The following is a 15,860-nucleotide window of genomic DNA, read 5'->3' as shown; positions in this document are numbered from 1 at the left end:
GGGAGAAACAAGGGCGCCGGCACAACCCCCAAGACTTCCGGAACCCTCCACCCTTCTCTTAGCGGTTCTGGTTAAGTGGATAAGCACCCGCCCACCGCTCGGAGCGTCACTTCCGTCGGCCAACTTCTCCGAGGATTGACAGTCTGACTATCCATTCAGATGCAGGTTCTTCCCCAGACCCACTGAGGGGTGGCTTTGAGGGCAGGAAGCCCCGCCTATTACCAACGTATGACGTCAGAGTCGCCATGGCCAGCTATCCGTATGGGCAGGTGAGTGTGCTAGGGACCCGCGAACGCAGGTAGGGGCCTAGCCCAGCCCAGGCCAGGCCCCTGGACTCTTCTTTCTCCCGGCTTTGTCTGCGCCGCCCCGACTGAGGTTCTCTTCAGCGAGGCCTCGCGCGAGGGAGGACTGTCTGTCGCACCCGGCTCACGTCACGCAGGACTACACGTCCAGGAGGTCGTGTCCCGCCCCTTCTGACGTCGCGCACGGGATGATTTGGGAACCTTGGACCCCACAGATCCAGGCTGGACCCCACAGATCCAGTCTGGGCCGGACCTGGGCTCTACAACCTCCCAAGGCGCCCGTGGACGCCCTGGGCGGGGTCTTGTGTGCTGACAAGACGTTTAGCACTCGGGTTCCTTCGATGTCATTTAGGGCTTCGGATAAGAAATACAGGTTTTCCTACTCACGTACTGCTTCAGAGTAATCAGGAGAAATTGTGGTGGTATCAAGGTCCACAAGTGAGCTGGTTTGATCACTGACGTAGCTCATCATCTCCATTTCACACTTTGGAAGAGTGAAACCCAGAGGAGACACAGAATTTATCTGAACTCACCACATACTTAGGAAGGAGAGCCAATGACAGAACCTGGGCTGTCTACAAACTCTTCCTTACTTGCCAATTCATTTCAAACCACCATAATGTGATTCTGTGACCAAAGTTCTTTATTTGGTGACATGGTGTTGTTGATAGGATAGTTAAGAGGATCCTCCTCCAAAATAGGGCCAAATAATACGATCTGTCTCGTAGAGCAGGTTTGAAAAGTAATGAGGTGATGCTTTTAAAGCATGTGGCACATAGCAAGGTGTAACTTGTTGCCTTTTAGAGTTCTGATTTTTACTAGATTTCTAAGAAGGTCAGTCCTGGGAGGCCCTCAAAACAGCCCCTCGTTTTACAGAGGAGGAAACAATCCCAGAGAGGAGTCCTGAGTTGTCCAAAATCACATAGCACTTTAGGAGATAAATGTCATGCAGGAAAAATTGAAAAACAAGATCAAATGGGATTTTACAAAACTCAACAGGCATGCCAGAAAATGTAGCAAGAATCATTCTAGGAAGTGTACCCCTGTCCAGTTTACAGTGCATTTGGACTTCCATTACACCTATCATAAAGGCCCCAGTGTCATGTAGAGATCATCGCCCTCAATTTATAGCTGAGGAACAAACCCAGAGAGGTTAAGTGACTTAAAAGTCACACACAGCAAGTGAGGGTGATGCCAGGGCTAGGATTTAGAATTCTTTTCATTGCATACTTAGCAGAGGTAGGAAGAAGAGAGCTCTGCATGGGCTGGGTTTAGGAGGAAGTGTATCATAGCAGTGTTTCCCAAACTCCATTCCATTTGCTGAGTCTTGTGAGATGTTAATAGGAGAATTCTGTGACCAAAAAGTTTGGGAAGCACTGGGTCAAGCTGAATGAATTTATTCATCATAGAGCAGCTTAGAATTCTTAATTTGCTAACATACATTGTAAACCTTCCAGAAACGAATAGAATGTGTGTTTCTTTTTTTTTTAAATTTATTTTTATTGTAAACAAATGGGATACATGTTTCAGTTTGTAGAATGTATATTTCTTAAACACATTTGACCATGAAACTCCCCCTTTCCTTTGTTTTATGTCAGTCATTTTTGTGATGCTAGCATTCCAGAGGAACACATTTTGGGAAAACATTGTCATAGTACATTGTTTCTCAGTGGGTCTGTATCAGAGACATCTAGCAGCTTGTTGAAAGAACACACTTTTAGGGCCCACCTCAGACCTGTTTTTTACCCAGGAATCTGCGTGTTACTAAGTTTTGGGGATGATTTGAATGCATCCTAGAAGCAGGGACAGGCCAGAGAGAACTGGACTCAAATCCTAACTTTATCACTTAATAGTTATGTGCCCTGGGACAAACCATATAAGGGCTCCAAGGCTTAGCTTCTTCATGTGTAGGAAGGGAGAACTAATTTCTGTATAAAGGACTGAAATGAGGTTGAAACACAGCAAAACCTGTAAGGAGTTTGGCACATTGCTGGTACTTGGCAGCTTTTGCTTCTTCATTTACTTTCACAGTGCCTTGCTGCCTGGGCTTATGCTTGGAGAGGAATGTCAAAAAGGAGTGCAGAGAGAAAGGGGTCTGGAATAGAAGAAATGGTGTTTTTTTCCCCCACCTTACTTTACCTTCTGTCTTGTCCCAGTTGTTCTAAGAAAGAAAACTGGTTCAAGGCAGCCAAAGGTTTGGTTACTGCTGCCTCTTTTCCACTTGCAACAAGGTCCCACCTATTGCTAGGAGTCACAATTCTGTAATTTTCCATTGCTCTCAGCCAAAGGTATTCAAGCATGGACTGATGTTGGACTAGTAAACTTTGCTGTCTTGTGGGAGAACCAGCTTAAAGAATTTCTTTGCTTAAGAGCTTGGTCTCTGAAGCCAGAGAGATTTGATTTCAAATCTCTGCTCTATCACTTTTTAACAGAAGGTTGTTGCAAAGGTCTGAAGTTGGGTTCCCCTGTCTTTCAAAAGGAATCATACCAGTATCTACCTCAGAATTTCCATAAAGATTAAATGTGATAATCCATATCAGGTCCTTAGCAAGTGGGAGAGGTATGTAGATAGGGTGATTATAGAATCAGTGTGATAAGTATTAAATGGGAGGGTAGCGCATGAAGGATACCTTAGTTTAGGGGTGCAAGAAAACTTTTTAAAAGAGTTGACTTAAGCCAAAACCTGAATCATCAGTAGGAGTTAGCTAGGTAAAGAAAGAAATTGTGTTTCAGTAGAGAAAATAACTTCACAAAAACCAGGAAGCAAGTAGGCTCAATATTTGGGGGAAAGTTCAAGATCAGTCTAGCTGGGCATGATGGTACCCATCTTTAATCTCAGCTACTTGGAAAGCTGAGGCAAGAGGACCATCTGAGCCCAGGAGTTCAAGACCAGACCGGGCAACATGGCAAGACCCCATCTCAATAAATAAATAAATAAAATCAGTCTAGTAGTAATGATGGGGGGAAAGAGGCAAAAGATAAGACCAGAAAGATAAGCAAGGGCCAGTTCCCTTGTATGCCTTGTGGGTAGGGTGTGAATTAATTCTAAGAGCAGCAGGGGAGCTGGTGAAAGGTTTTCCCATTTATCCTTTGTAACTCTTACCATGGAGCACTATGAGAATGAATTGAAACAGGAGAGACTGAGGCCGTTTTGAAACCATTGAGGTAATCTTGGCTAAAGAGAACAGTGACCTGGTGAAAGTTGGTTTTAGGTGTGTTCAGGAGGTAGAGTTGATGGAAACTTGGTGTTTCATTGAGGTGATGAAGGGAGGGAAGAGGAAGTATCCTGGAGGGCACTAGGGCTTGGAGTTTGGGTGATTGAGTGGCATAAGGAAGATAGCAGGAGATGGGAACACAGGTAGATATGGGATTGGCAGGAAGCTCAGGAAGTCTTTGGATATGTAGGTCTGCAGCTGCAGAGAAAGATTTTGGAGTGTAAGCACAGAGGTGGTCTTGGGGCAGTTCTTGGCTCATTGTTCTTTGCTTGCATGTGTCTGTCCTATTAATATTTTAGGAGACTGTGCCAATGAGTTCAGGTACCTTATGTCTTTGTGATTGTTCAACCCCTTATTCGAGGCTTCCAGCCACTCCAGTAGACACTTGACGGGCAGCTTCAGGGAGTAGACCTGTCTTTGCAGTACAGCCTCCTTCCTTCCTCATCAGGACTCAGCATGGACCAGCTTTTGATACCTCTGGGCCTCGCAAGGTCTTGCAGGTAGAAGAATGAGCCTTTGGAGCTAAAAGAAGAAAAAAGTATGCAGGACTTCCTGAGTGGGTTATTTGGGAGGGGGCGAGCTCTTTGTACTTGCAGGAGTGCAAATAGAGATTCCGGGGGTGCCGCAGAGACTCAGCTGAGGCTGGACTAAAGGGTCTTTGGGATTTCTTCCAATATGTGGCTTTCAAACGGGACCTTAGGTGCCGGAACGAAAAAAGAACAAGATTCCTCTGAGACTCCCTGATTTCTGGGCCTGAAGGCTCTGAAAGATCACCTGCTCCAGTCTTTCCCCTCCAAACCTCTCCACTGTAGAAAGCCATCATATTTGACACGGGCATTTTGTTGTTGTTTTTGGATTCTGGGGGATTGAACCCAGGGGCACTTTACCACTGAGCTACATCCCCAACCCTATTTTGTATTTTATTTAGAGACAGGGTCTCACTGAGTTGCGTAGTACTTCACTTTTGCTGAGACTGGCTTTGAACTTGCAATCCTCCTGGCTCAGCCCCCAAGCTGCTGGGATTACAGGCATTTCACACAGTCTCTGGTGCAGAAATATGCCAGGCACCCATTCATGCAGACGTTGTTTCAAATCCCAATTTGCCCATTCTAGCTTCATGATCTCGGACCCATTGTTAAACTCTGTGCCTTAATTTTCTCATCTCTGAAATGGGGATGATAGTACTTAAACTGAAAATCAATGAAAGTTGATTGAGCTGCAAGCACCTAGCAGAGCTTTAATAATTGTGTCCCCCGGACCACTAATATATCAAATGTAGCTTATTTTGCAACTAGCTAAAGAGATGCTTTTTCTGCGATACTTTAGAAACCATGGTTACTGAACTCTTCCTGCCTTTTTTTCCCTCTTTCACAATCTTATATTTATCATTATTAAATCCATTTGGAAAAACTCTCAAAGGGTTGGCAGCACAGAGTAGTATAAAAGAATGTGGAGTCAGGGCTGCTTTTCATTTCTCACTCAGACCTTCATAAAGAACTCAGTGACCCTGGGAACCACACTTCCTCCCATCCTGGCTGTGTCTCAGTTGGTGGCTCTACCTCCGTCATCTGTGCAAGCTAGAAACCTGAGTCATTCTGAACACTTCCCTCTCCTCACTCCCCCTCCATCTCTTGCCTAATCTAATTAGTTGTCAAGTCATGTCTAGTCTATCTCTGAAATAGCCTCAAAATCCATCCTGTTCTCCTCATCCCCAAGTCTGCTGTCTGGTTCAGGCCCTGCCTGCCCAGTACCTGGGCCCCTGCCTCCCCCACTAGCTCACGTCCACATCGCTGCTGGTTCTCTAAACAAGGCTCTGCTCATGTTCCTCCCCTACTGGACACACGTGTGTGGAGCTGTTTTCTTCGGCATAAAGCCCAAACACTTCAGAGTGTGGCTCATTTGTTCAAATATTTATGAAGGTTTGCAGGTGTCAGGTACTTTGCTGAACCCTGGGGTACCTTGGTGAATGAGGCCCAGTATCTATCTCAGGGAGTTTATTGTTGGGTTGGGGAGATGCTAAACAGACAGAAACTCCTCTTTGGCACCAGTGGCAAAGGGGGCAGGAGGAGACATGCCTGGTCAAGGAGTGTGTAAAGGCCTGCCTTTCTTGGTTCACACTGGGTTCTTCTCACCTCTGCTCTTCAGCCCGTTCCCTGACCACAGTGTGCATGCTTACGTATAAGTCTGTGCTTTATCTCTCTTCGGCCTTCTGTCTGGTGCATCCTTCACCATCTTCCCTTTGGGGAAGTGCCATCCTTCACGGACCAACTCCAGTATCACTGCTGCCTCAGCTGAGAAGCCCTCCTTGACTCACTTCATGCATCCTTCATAGGTTGCTTATGTATTCATTCAGCAAACAAAATAAATTCCTTCGTAGCATTTAAGTAGAATTTTCTGCTGACACTGATTAGATCTGGGCTACTCAAAGGCAGGTTCTCATTTAGTTTTGTGCTCTCGGGCCAAGTACAGAGTCTTGTACGATGTTGTTCTGTAAATGCTTGCTGAATGACGTCATTTAACAGCTCTGCACCTCGGTTTCTTCATCTGAGTAGTAGGCCTACTGACATCTTCTCGGGGGATCGTTGGTGAGATTCTGCCAATAGTATTTGTGTATGTAAAATGCAAGAAGAGGATTTAGGTACTCTCAGACTGTCCCAGAAACACAGGTCCCTGGAGTGTAGTATCTGAAGACCTGCCTGAGTGCACCTGCTTGTTGTCCTGGGGGTGTTTCCCAGGTGGGAGGGCTGGGCCTCAGATATCCCTGGGGAGGTACAGCTCATGGCTTTGCTTACAGGCTTATAGTGCAGCAGCTACTTCCTGGCTTGGTGTCCAGCCTGTCCTTTGGGTATGCCCAGACTCTGCAGAGTCCCCACCCCACTTCCCATCTCACTCTGGAATCCCATTGCTTAAGGGAGGAGCAGTGTAGCCAAGGGAGTGGGGAGTCTTCAGGTGCAGGCTGGTGGGAGTGGTTCAGCACCACCTGTGCCTTCAACTCAGAATGGCCTTAGTCTCCCCATCTGCACAATAAGAGGGTTAGGTTATGTAACTGGCCTTCAGGGTACCTCTCCTGTCACACCTCTCAACCCCCTTGGGAATCTTGTTCATTTTTGTCATTGTTGTTGTTAATGGTACTGGTGATTTGATGGGGATTGAACCTGGGGGCGCTCTACCTCTGTGCTAGATTCCCAGCCCTTTTACTTTTTAAGTTTTGAGATAGGGTCTTACAAAGTTGCCCTAGCTGGCCTCAAACTTGCTGTCCTCCTGCCTCAGCCTCCCTAGTTGCTGGGATTACAGATGTGTGCCACCATACCCAGCTTTGTTCATTCTTTCAATCCCAGCTCAAATGCCACTTTCCTATGGAAAACCATCCTTGATTTTACCCTCTTTGAAATCCCATGGCACTTTGGCAAATGTGTCCATGTTAAACACCTGTTTTCTTATGTTGGTCCTTTAGGTGTTATGGAGCATCTGCATGCTTGTCTGTTAACTATGGGCTCCTTCAGAATGTCCCACTCTCCTTTAAACCCTGCAGGGCTTGCCTGGCCCAGGACTTTGCTGATAATAATAATTCATATAATAATAATACAGGAATTATTTATTGATCATTTGCCTTATATCAGGCACCATTGTAAGAACTGTTTTTTTCCTTTAGTGGTATTCAGATGCTTTTGAGTTACTCTGAGGCTGCTTCTGAATCCTCTCGGAATCTAGCAAGGCAGGGAGTTCCATGTGACCAAGGCTCTGGAACTCTACCTGGCTATAGCCAAAGTAACTTTCTTTGATCAATTTTATTTATTTTATGTCATCAAAGGATTGTTTAGCTAAAAATTAAACTAACAGAATTTTGCTACGTTTATTTTTTGTAATTCATGGGATAACCAATGCAGAAAGGCTTATTATATTTTATTTGTAAAGAAGCAGATTCAGAGAAATTAGGCCACTGGCCCACAGTCATGAACTCAGCTGGTGAGAAGAGAGTTTTGAACCTGGGTTTATGGTGACTCCGCTGTGAGAGTCTTGCTACTACTCATGGCAGCCTCCAGGGGGAAGAGTTCCCATGATGCAGAGCGGGGAAGATGGCAGTGCCTGCTTCCTGCCTCCCTTGTGAAGCCTCCCTTGGACAAGCAAGCCCCTTTTAGATGAAGTATGAGTCTTGAGGGTAGCTGAGAAACTGTCAGATACAGTAAAAAGAGAAAGCCCCAATTTTCAGTGCTTAGACACTGGGGCATCTACAAGTTGCTCTAGAACACATCTAGAACCTGTACCATGCTGGCCACAGTGGCACATGCCTGATCCCAGCAACTCACAAGTTTGAGGCCAGCCTTGGCGACTTGGCAAGACCCTGTCTCAAAATAGAAAATAAAAATATAAAGAACTGGGGATATGACTCACAGGTATAGTGCCCCTGGGTTCAATTCCCAGTACCACACACGCATAAAAGCACCTGTACCATTCTCAGATCCTCAGAGCTGGGCCAGCTGTCCTCTGTGCCCTTGAGCTCAACTGGTCTGCAGATAGGTTAGGGCTCTGCTCTGCCAGGCCCTGTGCTGACCACTTAGGGACATGCAGAGGAACACTGAGCCTCAGGAATCCCTGGCTAGAAGCATGCAGAGTGGACAAGAGAGTGAACTGTCCCCGCATATGCTCTAATGCCCTCACCTTTGAACCAGGAGACCTAGGTTCTGGGCCCAGCTCCTCCACACAGTTGGTGTGTTGGTGACCTCTCTGAACTTGAGTTTCTTCCTCTGTAGACAGGGGATATCACTAATAGTTAATGCGGGGACTGGGGTTGTGGCTCAGTGGTAGAGCACTTGCCTAGCACATGTGAGGCACTGGATTTGATCCTCAGCACCACATAAAAATAAGTAAGTAAAGGCATTGTGTCTATCTACAACTAAAAAAAAAAAAAAAAATTAAAGTTAATGTGTATCAAGTGCTTACTCTGTGTCAGGCCTGTGTCATGGCCCTTCACATGCCTGGTCTCATTTCATTCACATGGCGGCCTGCGTTGGGCAATATTATTATTTCCATTTTACAGTAGAAGATCCTGAGGCTTAGGGTAAGTCATTAGTCTAGTTAGTAAGTGACAGAACCTGAACTTGAACGGGGATTTTTCACCTTTGTGCCATATTGCCTTAGGAATAGCATCTCCCTCTACCTCAGAGTCACAAGTGAGGATAGGAGGATGTTCTTGCATCTTGAGCTGGTGTAGATTAAGGAAGACATGCTGTGGCTGTATCCATGCTGTGGCTACATCACTGGTGCCTGATGAGGGTCATGGCTGTGTGGCAGAATCTGCATTGTGCTGTGAGTTCTGCAGATAGGCATGGAGGTACCACATGGTGAACACTTAGGATCCCATTTGATTCATTTGCCTACTTATTCATACAGTAAGTATTTACTGAGCGTCCTTTGTGCATTGGTTGCTGGGGATAGTGGCAAACCAGACATGATTCCAGCCCTTGTAAAGCACCTTGGTCTGCAAGAAAGGAGAGCCAGGAGTGCGGATTCCAACCCTAACTGCAGACCATTGGCGGTGTGACCTTGGGTAACTTGTCACTTCCTAGAAGCCTCAGGTTGCCCATCTGAGCAAGGGCACCATACCTATAGAATCAATTGAAAGAATGGCAGTGGAAGTACTTTATAGCTGTGAAGTGCCATACTGTGGCTAGTTTCTGGCCCGTCATTCTGACTGATATCTTGTTCTTCCCATAGGGCTGCCCAGGAGCTGCAGGACAGGCACCCGGAGCCCCTCCGGGTAGCTACTACCCTGGACCCCCACATGGTGGAGGGCAGTATGGCAGTGGGCTACCCACTGGTGGAGGTTATGGAGGTCCTGCCCCTGGAGGACCTTATGGACCACCAGCTGGTGGAGGGCCCTATGGATACCCCAATGCTGGGGGTCTCCCCTCTGGAACTCCAGGAGGACCATATGGTGGTGCTGCCCCAGGGGGCCCCTATAGTCAGCCACCTCCAAGTTCCTATGGTGCCCAGCAGCCCGGGCCTTATGGACAGGGTAAGTAGGATCTTGGGTTCTGTGTGCCTCTGCCCTGGTTCTGAGTTATCCATGGCCCATCCTGTCCTTCCTGTGGGTCACCCTGGTTTCTGGCACCGTAACATCTTGCTTGCAGCTTCATCCTGCATCAGCAGAATGAGAAGATTGCTGGTTAACTTTGCTGTGGGAAATCTCCTTGGCTTACAAACATTTATTTCTATTGCTTACTCACGCTTATTTACTCTTGCTCATGTGTCAGCAGCTGCAGGTTGGCAGCTGAGTTTCTGCTCCATGTGTTTTCACTCTGGGATCCAGGCTGAAGGAGCATCCCCTCTTTGGAATATGTCATCCTTGTGACAGAGAAAAGGATCAGGAAGCTAGCAGGGATGGTTGAAGTCTCTTTCAGTGTCTACTCTGAAGTACTGCATGTGTTGTCTGTTCACCAAAGCTCCTGGTCAAGCCTGGTATCAATAGGATGGGAATGGATGCTTCTGTAATGGAGGACAGAAGTCACCAGGGAGTGGGAGAGCACGTATAATGCTTTTATAGGGAAGAGGAAATCAGCAAACAATTGGAGACAATGAAGTATTGTACCAGGGGAGAAGCCCATTCTCCTGTGAGGGAGACTGACCACCATTTATAGAAAGGCAAGATGGCATAATGGTCAAAAGTTTGTCTTTTGAGATCAGGATACTTACTGACCTGATCAAACCATTTCACATCTTTGAGCCTCAGTGCCCATACCTGTAAAATCGAACAATGCTACTACCTCATGGTTAATGAGTCGTTAATATGGATTCACTGAGAATGTACAAGTAACTACTGGCACAGTGTCCAGCCCTTGGGAAGGGCTTCATTAAATAATATTCTCTGAAAGGACTTGTTCTAGGGCATTCTCAGCAAAGAAGTATTTGGCATTTAATGTGACAGCAGATGCGGCAGAGGCCTTGCCTTTAAAAAATGCTGAGGCAGGAGAATGAGATAGGAGAAATGAAAATCAGAGACTGGAGGTGAGATACTGGACAGGAGAGGGACAGGGACTTGAAGATTCAGTGGAAGCAGAGCTTTCAGTGGGGGCTACAGCCTCAGTGAAGATACCTGAACAGACTCAAACAGAGGGCCAGGGAAAGTGGGTGCCAGCCCCTACCTCCTCTCTAAACCCATTCCAGTCAGCTCCTTCACAGAGTGATTGTTCCCAGGACACCAAGCCTGGAACCACTTTGGTGTATGGGAAGGACCTCCAGGGAAGGCCCTGCTGGGAAGCAAGCAGGTCTGAGTTGATATACCCAGGCAGGTGGTCCAAGGGGAGAGCATGAACCTCGGGTTCTGAGCAGGGCCCTCCAGGGGCATTTATCCTTTCAAAATCCAGAGTGTCTGGCCATTTGTTTTCAGCTCAGCAACTTCACCACAGATTTCCACACTTTAAAAAAGTCCTATCTCTGAGCCCATAGGAAAATGAGCCCCCAGCCCTGAGGGGCCTGAGGCTAGCGTTGATCCCTAGGGCTAGAAAGGGGGGATGGACTCGGACTCTCTGCTCCTTACCTCCTGCTGCTTACCCTCTTTGGCTGCCAGTGCCTCCTCTGCTCCTCTACAGTGCAGCTAGTCCATGAGGCATTATCCAGGCACAATCTGCCCTGGAGTCCCTGGGAGGCCCCACACCCAGTGTTAGAGCACTGCTGCTCCAGAGGACAGATCTGACCCTTCGTGGTGCCCCTCTGTGCCCAGGAGGATCCTGAAGGGCCTTTCCAGCCTCCTAATCTGTCATCACTCCTTCCTTCCCACAACCCAAGACCCCTTGGAATGCTGTAATACACCTGTGCCTTTGCCATCTGTCCTTTTTTCTCCCCACCTCACTCCTTGTCATCCTCTCAGACCCAGTTGGAATAGTCCTTCCTTAGTGATAGTGTCTCCGATGGCTGCCATACCAGTTCCTTAACTAAAGGAACCTTACTTTGCCATTATCTCATTTAATCATCACTACAACCTTGGGAAGCAGGTTCATTTCAAAAAAGGGGAAATCAGTACTCAGAAAGTTATGCATTTTACCTAAAGTCGCACAGACTAATAAGGATCAGAGCCGGGATTTGATTCTAAAGTCTGAGCTCCACTCCACAAACCGCACAGCCCACGTGGGTTGCAGAAAGTCTCTTTCTGTGATTCTTACTCCCTAGTGACACTGCTGCTTTAGGAAGGTAGGTGTATCCTGCTTGGATTTCATCCAAGGAGGTCAGACTAGCCCCTCGGTCAGGCAAACCTTTTCCCCTCTGGCTTCACCTTAGGGACTAGGCAGTGGTTTCCATCCTTCATAACTACCCATGATCATTTCACCTGTAAAGGAGCCCCTTTTCTGGACAGTTAAGTCTTAAGTTTTTTCTAAGATAGACTTCTCTGCTTCTCTACTTTCATCTGCCACTAATCCCTCAGCTCACCTTTCTCAGAGAATTCTTGACATGCTGCAAGAGGACACAAAACAAAACTCAAACAAAGAAGTGACTAGGGCACTATACAAAAGTCTGAAGTACTCTTGGAGTAGAAAGCAACTGCAAATACTTGTGAGTCTACCCTGAGGCCTTTTCTACCAGACTAAGAATGTTAACTTGATGGGAGATGTGGGTAGGAAGAACGTGGAGCCAGGGAGGCACTGCGGCTGGCCCTGCCCAGCATTTCTGCAGATTGGCCTTGAGGCCTGGGTCTGACTTCCCTGGTTCACACCCTTCCCCAGGTGGTGTCCCACCCAATGTGGATCCCGAGGCCTACTCCTGGTTCCAGTCAGTGGACTCAGATCACAGTGGGTACATCTCCATCAAGGAGCTAAAGCAGGCCCTGGTCAACTCCAACTGGTCTTCATTCAATGATGAGACATGCCTCATGATGATAAGTGAGTCCCAGTCCTTCCTTCCTCATGGAATTGAGCTGGTGCACAGCCATTGACAGTTGACAGTGTGTGGGTGGGTTGTCACTCTGTCGAAAAATTCTTCGGCCAGAGAAGATTTCAGGGATGAAGGGATTCAAGGTAAGCTCCCTAGATTGGGAGCTGTTTCCTTTGGGTGTTTCTCAAATTCTAAGTCCTATGCTGATTTGGTTTCCCACTCTGCAGATGGGCACTCCCACCTCTGGCAGGAAACAGCAGGAGGGATCAGCATAGATCCAGGTCTTGGGGCTCAGCCTTCAAGCCTGCAGAGAAAACGAAGTTCTGGATTGGGTGGGGCCGAGGCAGGGCATTTTCAGCCCTTGATGCTTGTTCTCAGGTCTACAGTTTTGTGAGTCTTCTGCTGCAGCCTGGGAAAGGGGCTGCTTTGATGGTGCCCTTGGCCATCAGTCTTAAAACCTTCCCCTCCTTTACCTCTCCCCCTCAGACATGTTTGACAAGACCAAGTCAGGCCGCATTGATGTCTACGGTTTCTCAGCCCTGTGGAAATTCATCCAGCAGTGGAAGAACCTCTTCCAGCAGTATGACCGGGACCACTCGGGCTCCATCAGCTACACAGAGCTGCAGCAAGGTAAGGCCGTGCAGGGCCATGGTGGGCAGAGCAGCGCTGGACTCTTCTCTTCAGTCCCTAAGACAGAACACGTGTTCTCTTACTGCCCAGTGTCCACCTGTGCCACAAAACACTGTCCTAGTGCAGGCCCACTCTTGGAGACTAGTCTGAATGGGTCTTCCCTCGAGTTCCTAGCATATAGACTGGACAGAGCCCTGCACAGGGTCTCAGAAAGAAGGGTTTTGTGGCCACCTCTCCAGAAGGCTGTTTCCTTTTCAACTCTGGGATCCAGAGCACTCTAAAAATTGCAGTTGAGCCGGGTTTGGTGGTGCACACCTGTAATCTCAGCTGAGGTGAGAGGATTGCAGGTGTGAGGCCAGCCTTGGCAACTTAACAGGGTACTATCTCAAAAAATGAAAAGGACTAGGAATGCAGCTCGCTGGTAAAGCGCTTCTGGGTTCAGTCCCCAGTACGGGGGTGGGTGGGGGAGGTGGAATGACATAAAAGTTGAAGCTGAGTAAGATGACTGAAGACCACAGCTCCAGGTCAGGTTCTAATCTAACTCTGGCACCAGAGCCTGCCGTCTGAGCCCAGACCGGTGGGTAAGACGACAGGTAGCTTATGTGACCTGTTAGAATGGGGTTAGCTAAGGGTGAGAACCCAATGGGGAGTTTTGTCACCTAGGAGAGGGAAGAAGCTGCAGAGGATCTGGTCCTTTGCCTTGGCCATGGGTTTCAGTCAGGCTAAATAGGTGTGTGGGTGGTAAGAACACCATATCTGCCCCTGGTAAAAGGGAGGGAGGTGATTGGCACTAGCACCACTATTGACAGCTTCTGTCATGAACATTGGTAAGAGTGATACTAACAACAACAAAACTAACATTTATTGAATGAAGCTGTGCTCCAGACCCTGCAGTAAACATTTTTAATAGGTTTATATAATTAATTCTTCCCATGTGCTATCATCCTATTTATTACTCCACACCCTTTGGTGAGGGATCCCTGATGGTCTGCCTTTTACAAATGAGAAAACTGAGCCTTAGAGTACATAACTTGCCTAAGAGCCCACAGAGCAAACAAGAGCTGAGACTTTAGCCTGGGCTAGTAAGTTATGTGGAGATGAGGGCAGGAAGCTTCTCAGTGGGACAGGGAGCAGCATGCAGGCCGTGACTTTGGAAATGCCCAGCAACCTCATGAAGGAAGATGATGATTTTATTAAAATAACACAGTGCTGGGCACCGTGCTAAGTACAGGACATAACCACTCCTTAATCCTTACTATAATCCGTGAGGTAAGTAAAGTGTCAGCCCCATTTTAGTGGTAATAAGACAGGGATAGTGAGGCCAAGCAACTTCCCCAGGGGCTTTCTGACTCCAGAGCCGGCCCCATAACCGCATACTGCACTGCCTCTAATGGCTGCCCCAGGCAGGGCGGCCCCTGGGGTTCAGAATGCCTTATGTATGCAGACACATCTGAGATGATCACAGACGGACCACTACCATCTCTAAGGGAGATTTGGAGAAAGAGGGAGAGGGACCTTCCAGCGAAGGGGAACCTCCAGACAGAGCCTCTCTTGTGGCCTGGTCACCTGAACAGACCCTTAGGACTTCTTTGTCCTCTTCGTGCTTCCATGCCCATATCCTGGAAGTCCCCTGATCTGTGTCCTCCGGTGTTGCTGGTTAGTGGAGGTGCTCAAAGCAGGTTTTTGTGTGTCTGCTTTTTGTGCCCCTCATCTCTAGCTCTGTCCCAAATGGGCTACAACCTGAGCCCCCAGTTCACCCAGCTCCTGGTCTCCCGCTACTGCCCACGCTCTGCCAATCCTGCCATGCAGCTCGACCGCTTCATTCAGGTGTGCACCCAGCTACAGGTGCTGACTGAGGCCTTCCGAGAGAAGGACACCGCTGTGCAGGGCAACATTCGGCTCAGCTTCGAAGACTTCGTCACCATGACAGCCTCTCGGATGCTGTGACCCAGCCTGTCTGTAGAGTGGAGCACACCAAGGACCTTTTCTGGCTCCTTTGAGTGGGAGAAGCATGTGAGCCTCTCTTCTTTTCTTGCCCCTCCTAAAAAGATTCTCCCTTGCTTGATGCAGCATTGTTCCCAAAGAGGGTTGGGGATTCTGCATCAGAGCCACCAAATAGTGGACTGTGGCCATACAGGTAGGAGCCTGAGCTAGGAGAGGACTGGAGAGTGAATGTCCTGACAGGCCTGAGCAGTTGAAGGGCACAGCTTTGCGCCAAGAGCAAGAGATGCCAGTCATGGCAGTGGAGTTAGTGTCTGGTCGGTTGTGCCTCTGGCCTCGGGCTTTGCCCTGTGCACTGACACCAGTGATCAGTGTTCAGCAGCCTCTTACCGTTAGCATCTCCTCCCCTCAGCAGGCTGTCCTGCAGATGAGCCCAGCTTCTCCAAAATGGAATTTGACCAAGCTTGAGTGGGATTTGCCTGTGGGACCAGTGGCTCGGATTCCTGCTCCTTCACACCCACCAGTCCTTGTGTATTAACTTCTGTTTGGGACTGTCCCTGCTCAGGGAGCTGGAACTGTCTGCCCTCTGGGTATCTTCGGCCAGGCTACTGCCCTCTGAAGCGTGGACCCTTCACTTGCCTGCCATGCTCTGCTCTGCTTTAGTTCCTGGAGGACAGATGTTACCTCCCACTGCCAATGCTGTTTTGTTTTTTTTAATGTGTGATCTTTCATTTGGGGCCAAAAGTCCAGTGAAACCGTAAGCTTCAATAAAAGAAGTGACTTCCCAGCCACCACTGCATACTCATTCATTCATTTACTCATTTATTCTTTTTCATTCAGTGGATATTTAAGTGCATACTGTATACCACGCCATGCAGAAAGCAGCAGCCTGGGGGCCTGGGACCGA

The 15,860-nt window shown here is 48.0% G+C and overlaps 1 protein-coding gene across 1 annotated transcript; it reads left to right on the top strand.

Moving 5' to 3' along the window:
* The first annotated feature begins 151 nt into the window (after positions 1–151).
* Positions 152–15,744, top strand: PEF1 (penta-EF-hand domain containing 1). The gene is made up of 5 exons (XM_079103447.1): positions 152–269; positions 9,233–9,533; positions 12,235–12,390; positions 12,869–13,012; positions 14,730–15,744. Exons 1-5 carry the CDS (start codon positions 246–248, stop codon positions 14,957–14,959), a joined length of 855 nt encoding a protein of 284 aa, XP_078959573.1. The 5' UTR covers positions 152–245; the 3' UTR covers positions 14,960–15,744.
* Positions 15,745–15,860: the final 116 nt, after the last annotated feature.

This window comes from Sciurus vulgaris (genome assembly GCF_902686455.1).
Source record: "Sciurus vulgaris genome assembly, chromosome: 1".
Classification (NCBI taxonomy): domain Eukaryota; kingdom Metazoa; phylum Chordata; class Mammalia; order Rodentia; family Sciuridae; genus Sciurus; species Sciurus vulgaris.
The sequence above is the reverse complement of the archived record's forward strand: the minus strand, read 5'-3'. Positions and strand labels throughout refer to the sequence as shown.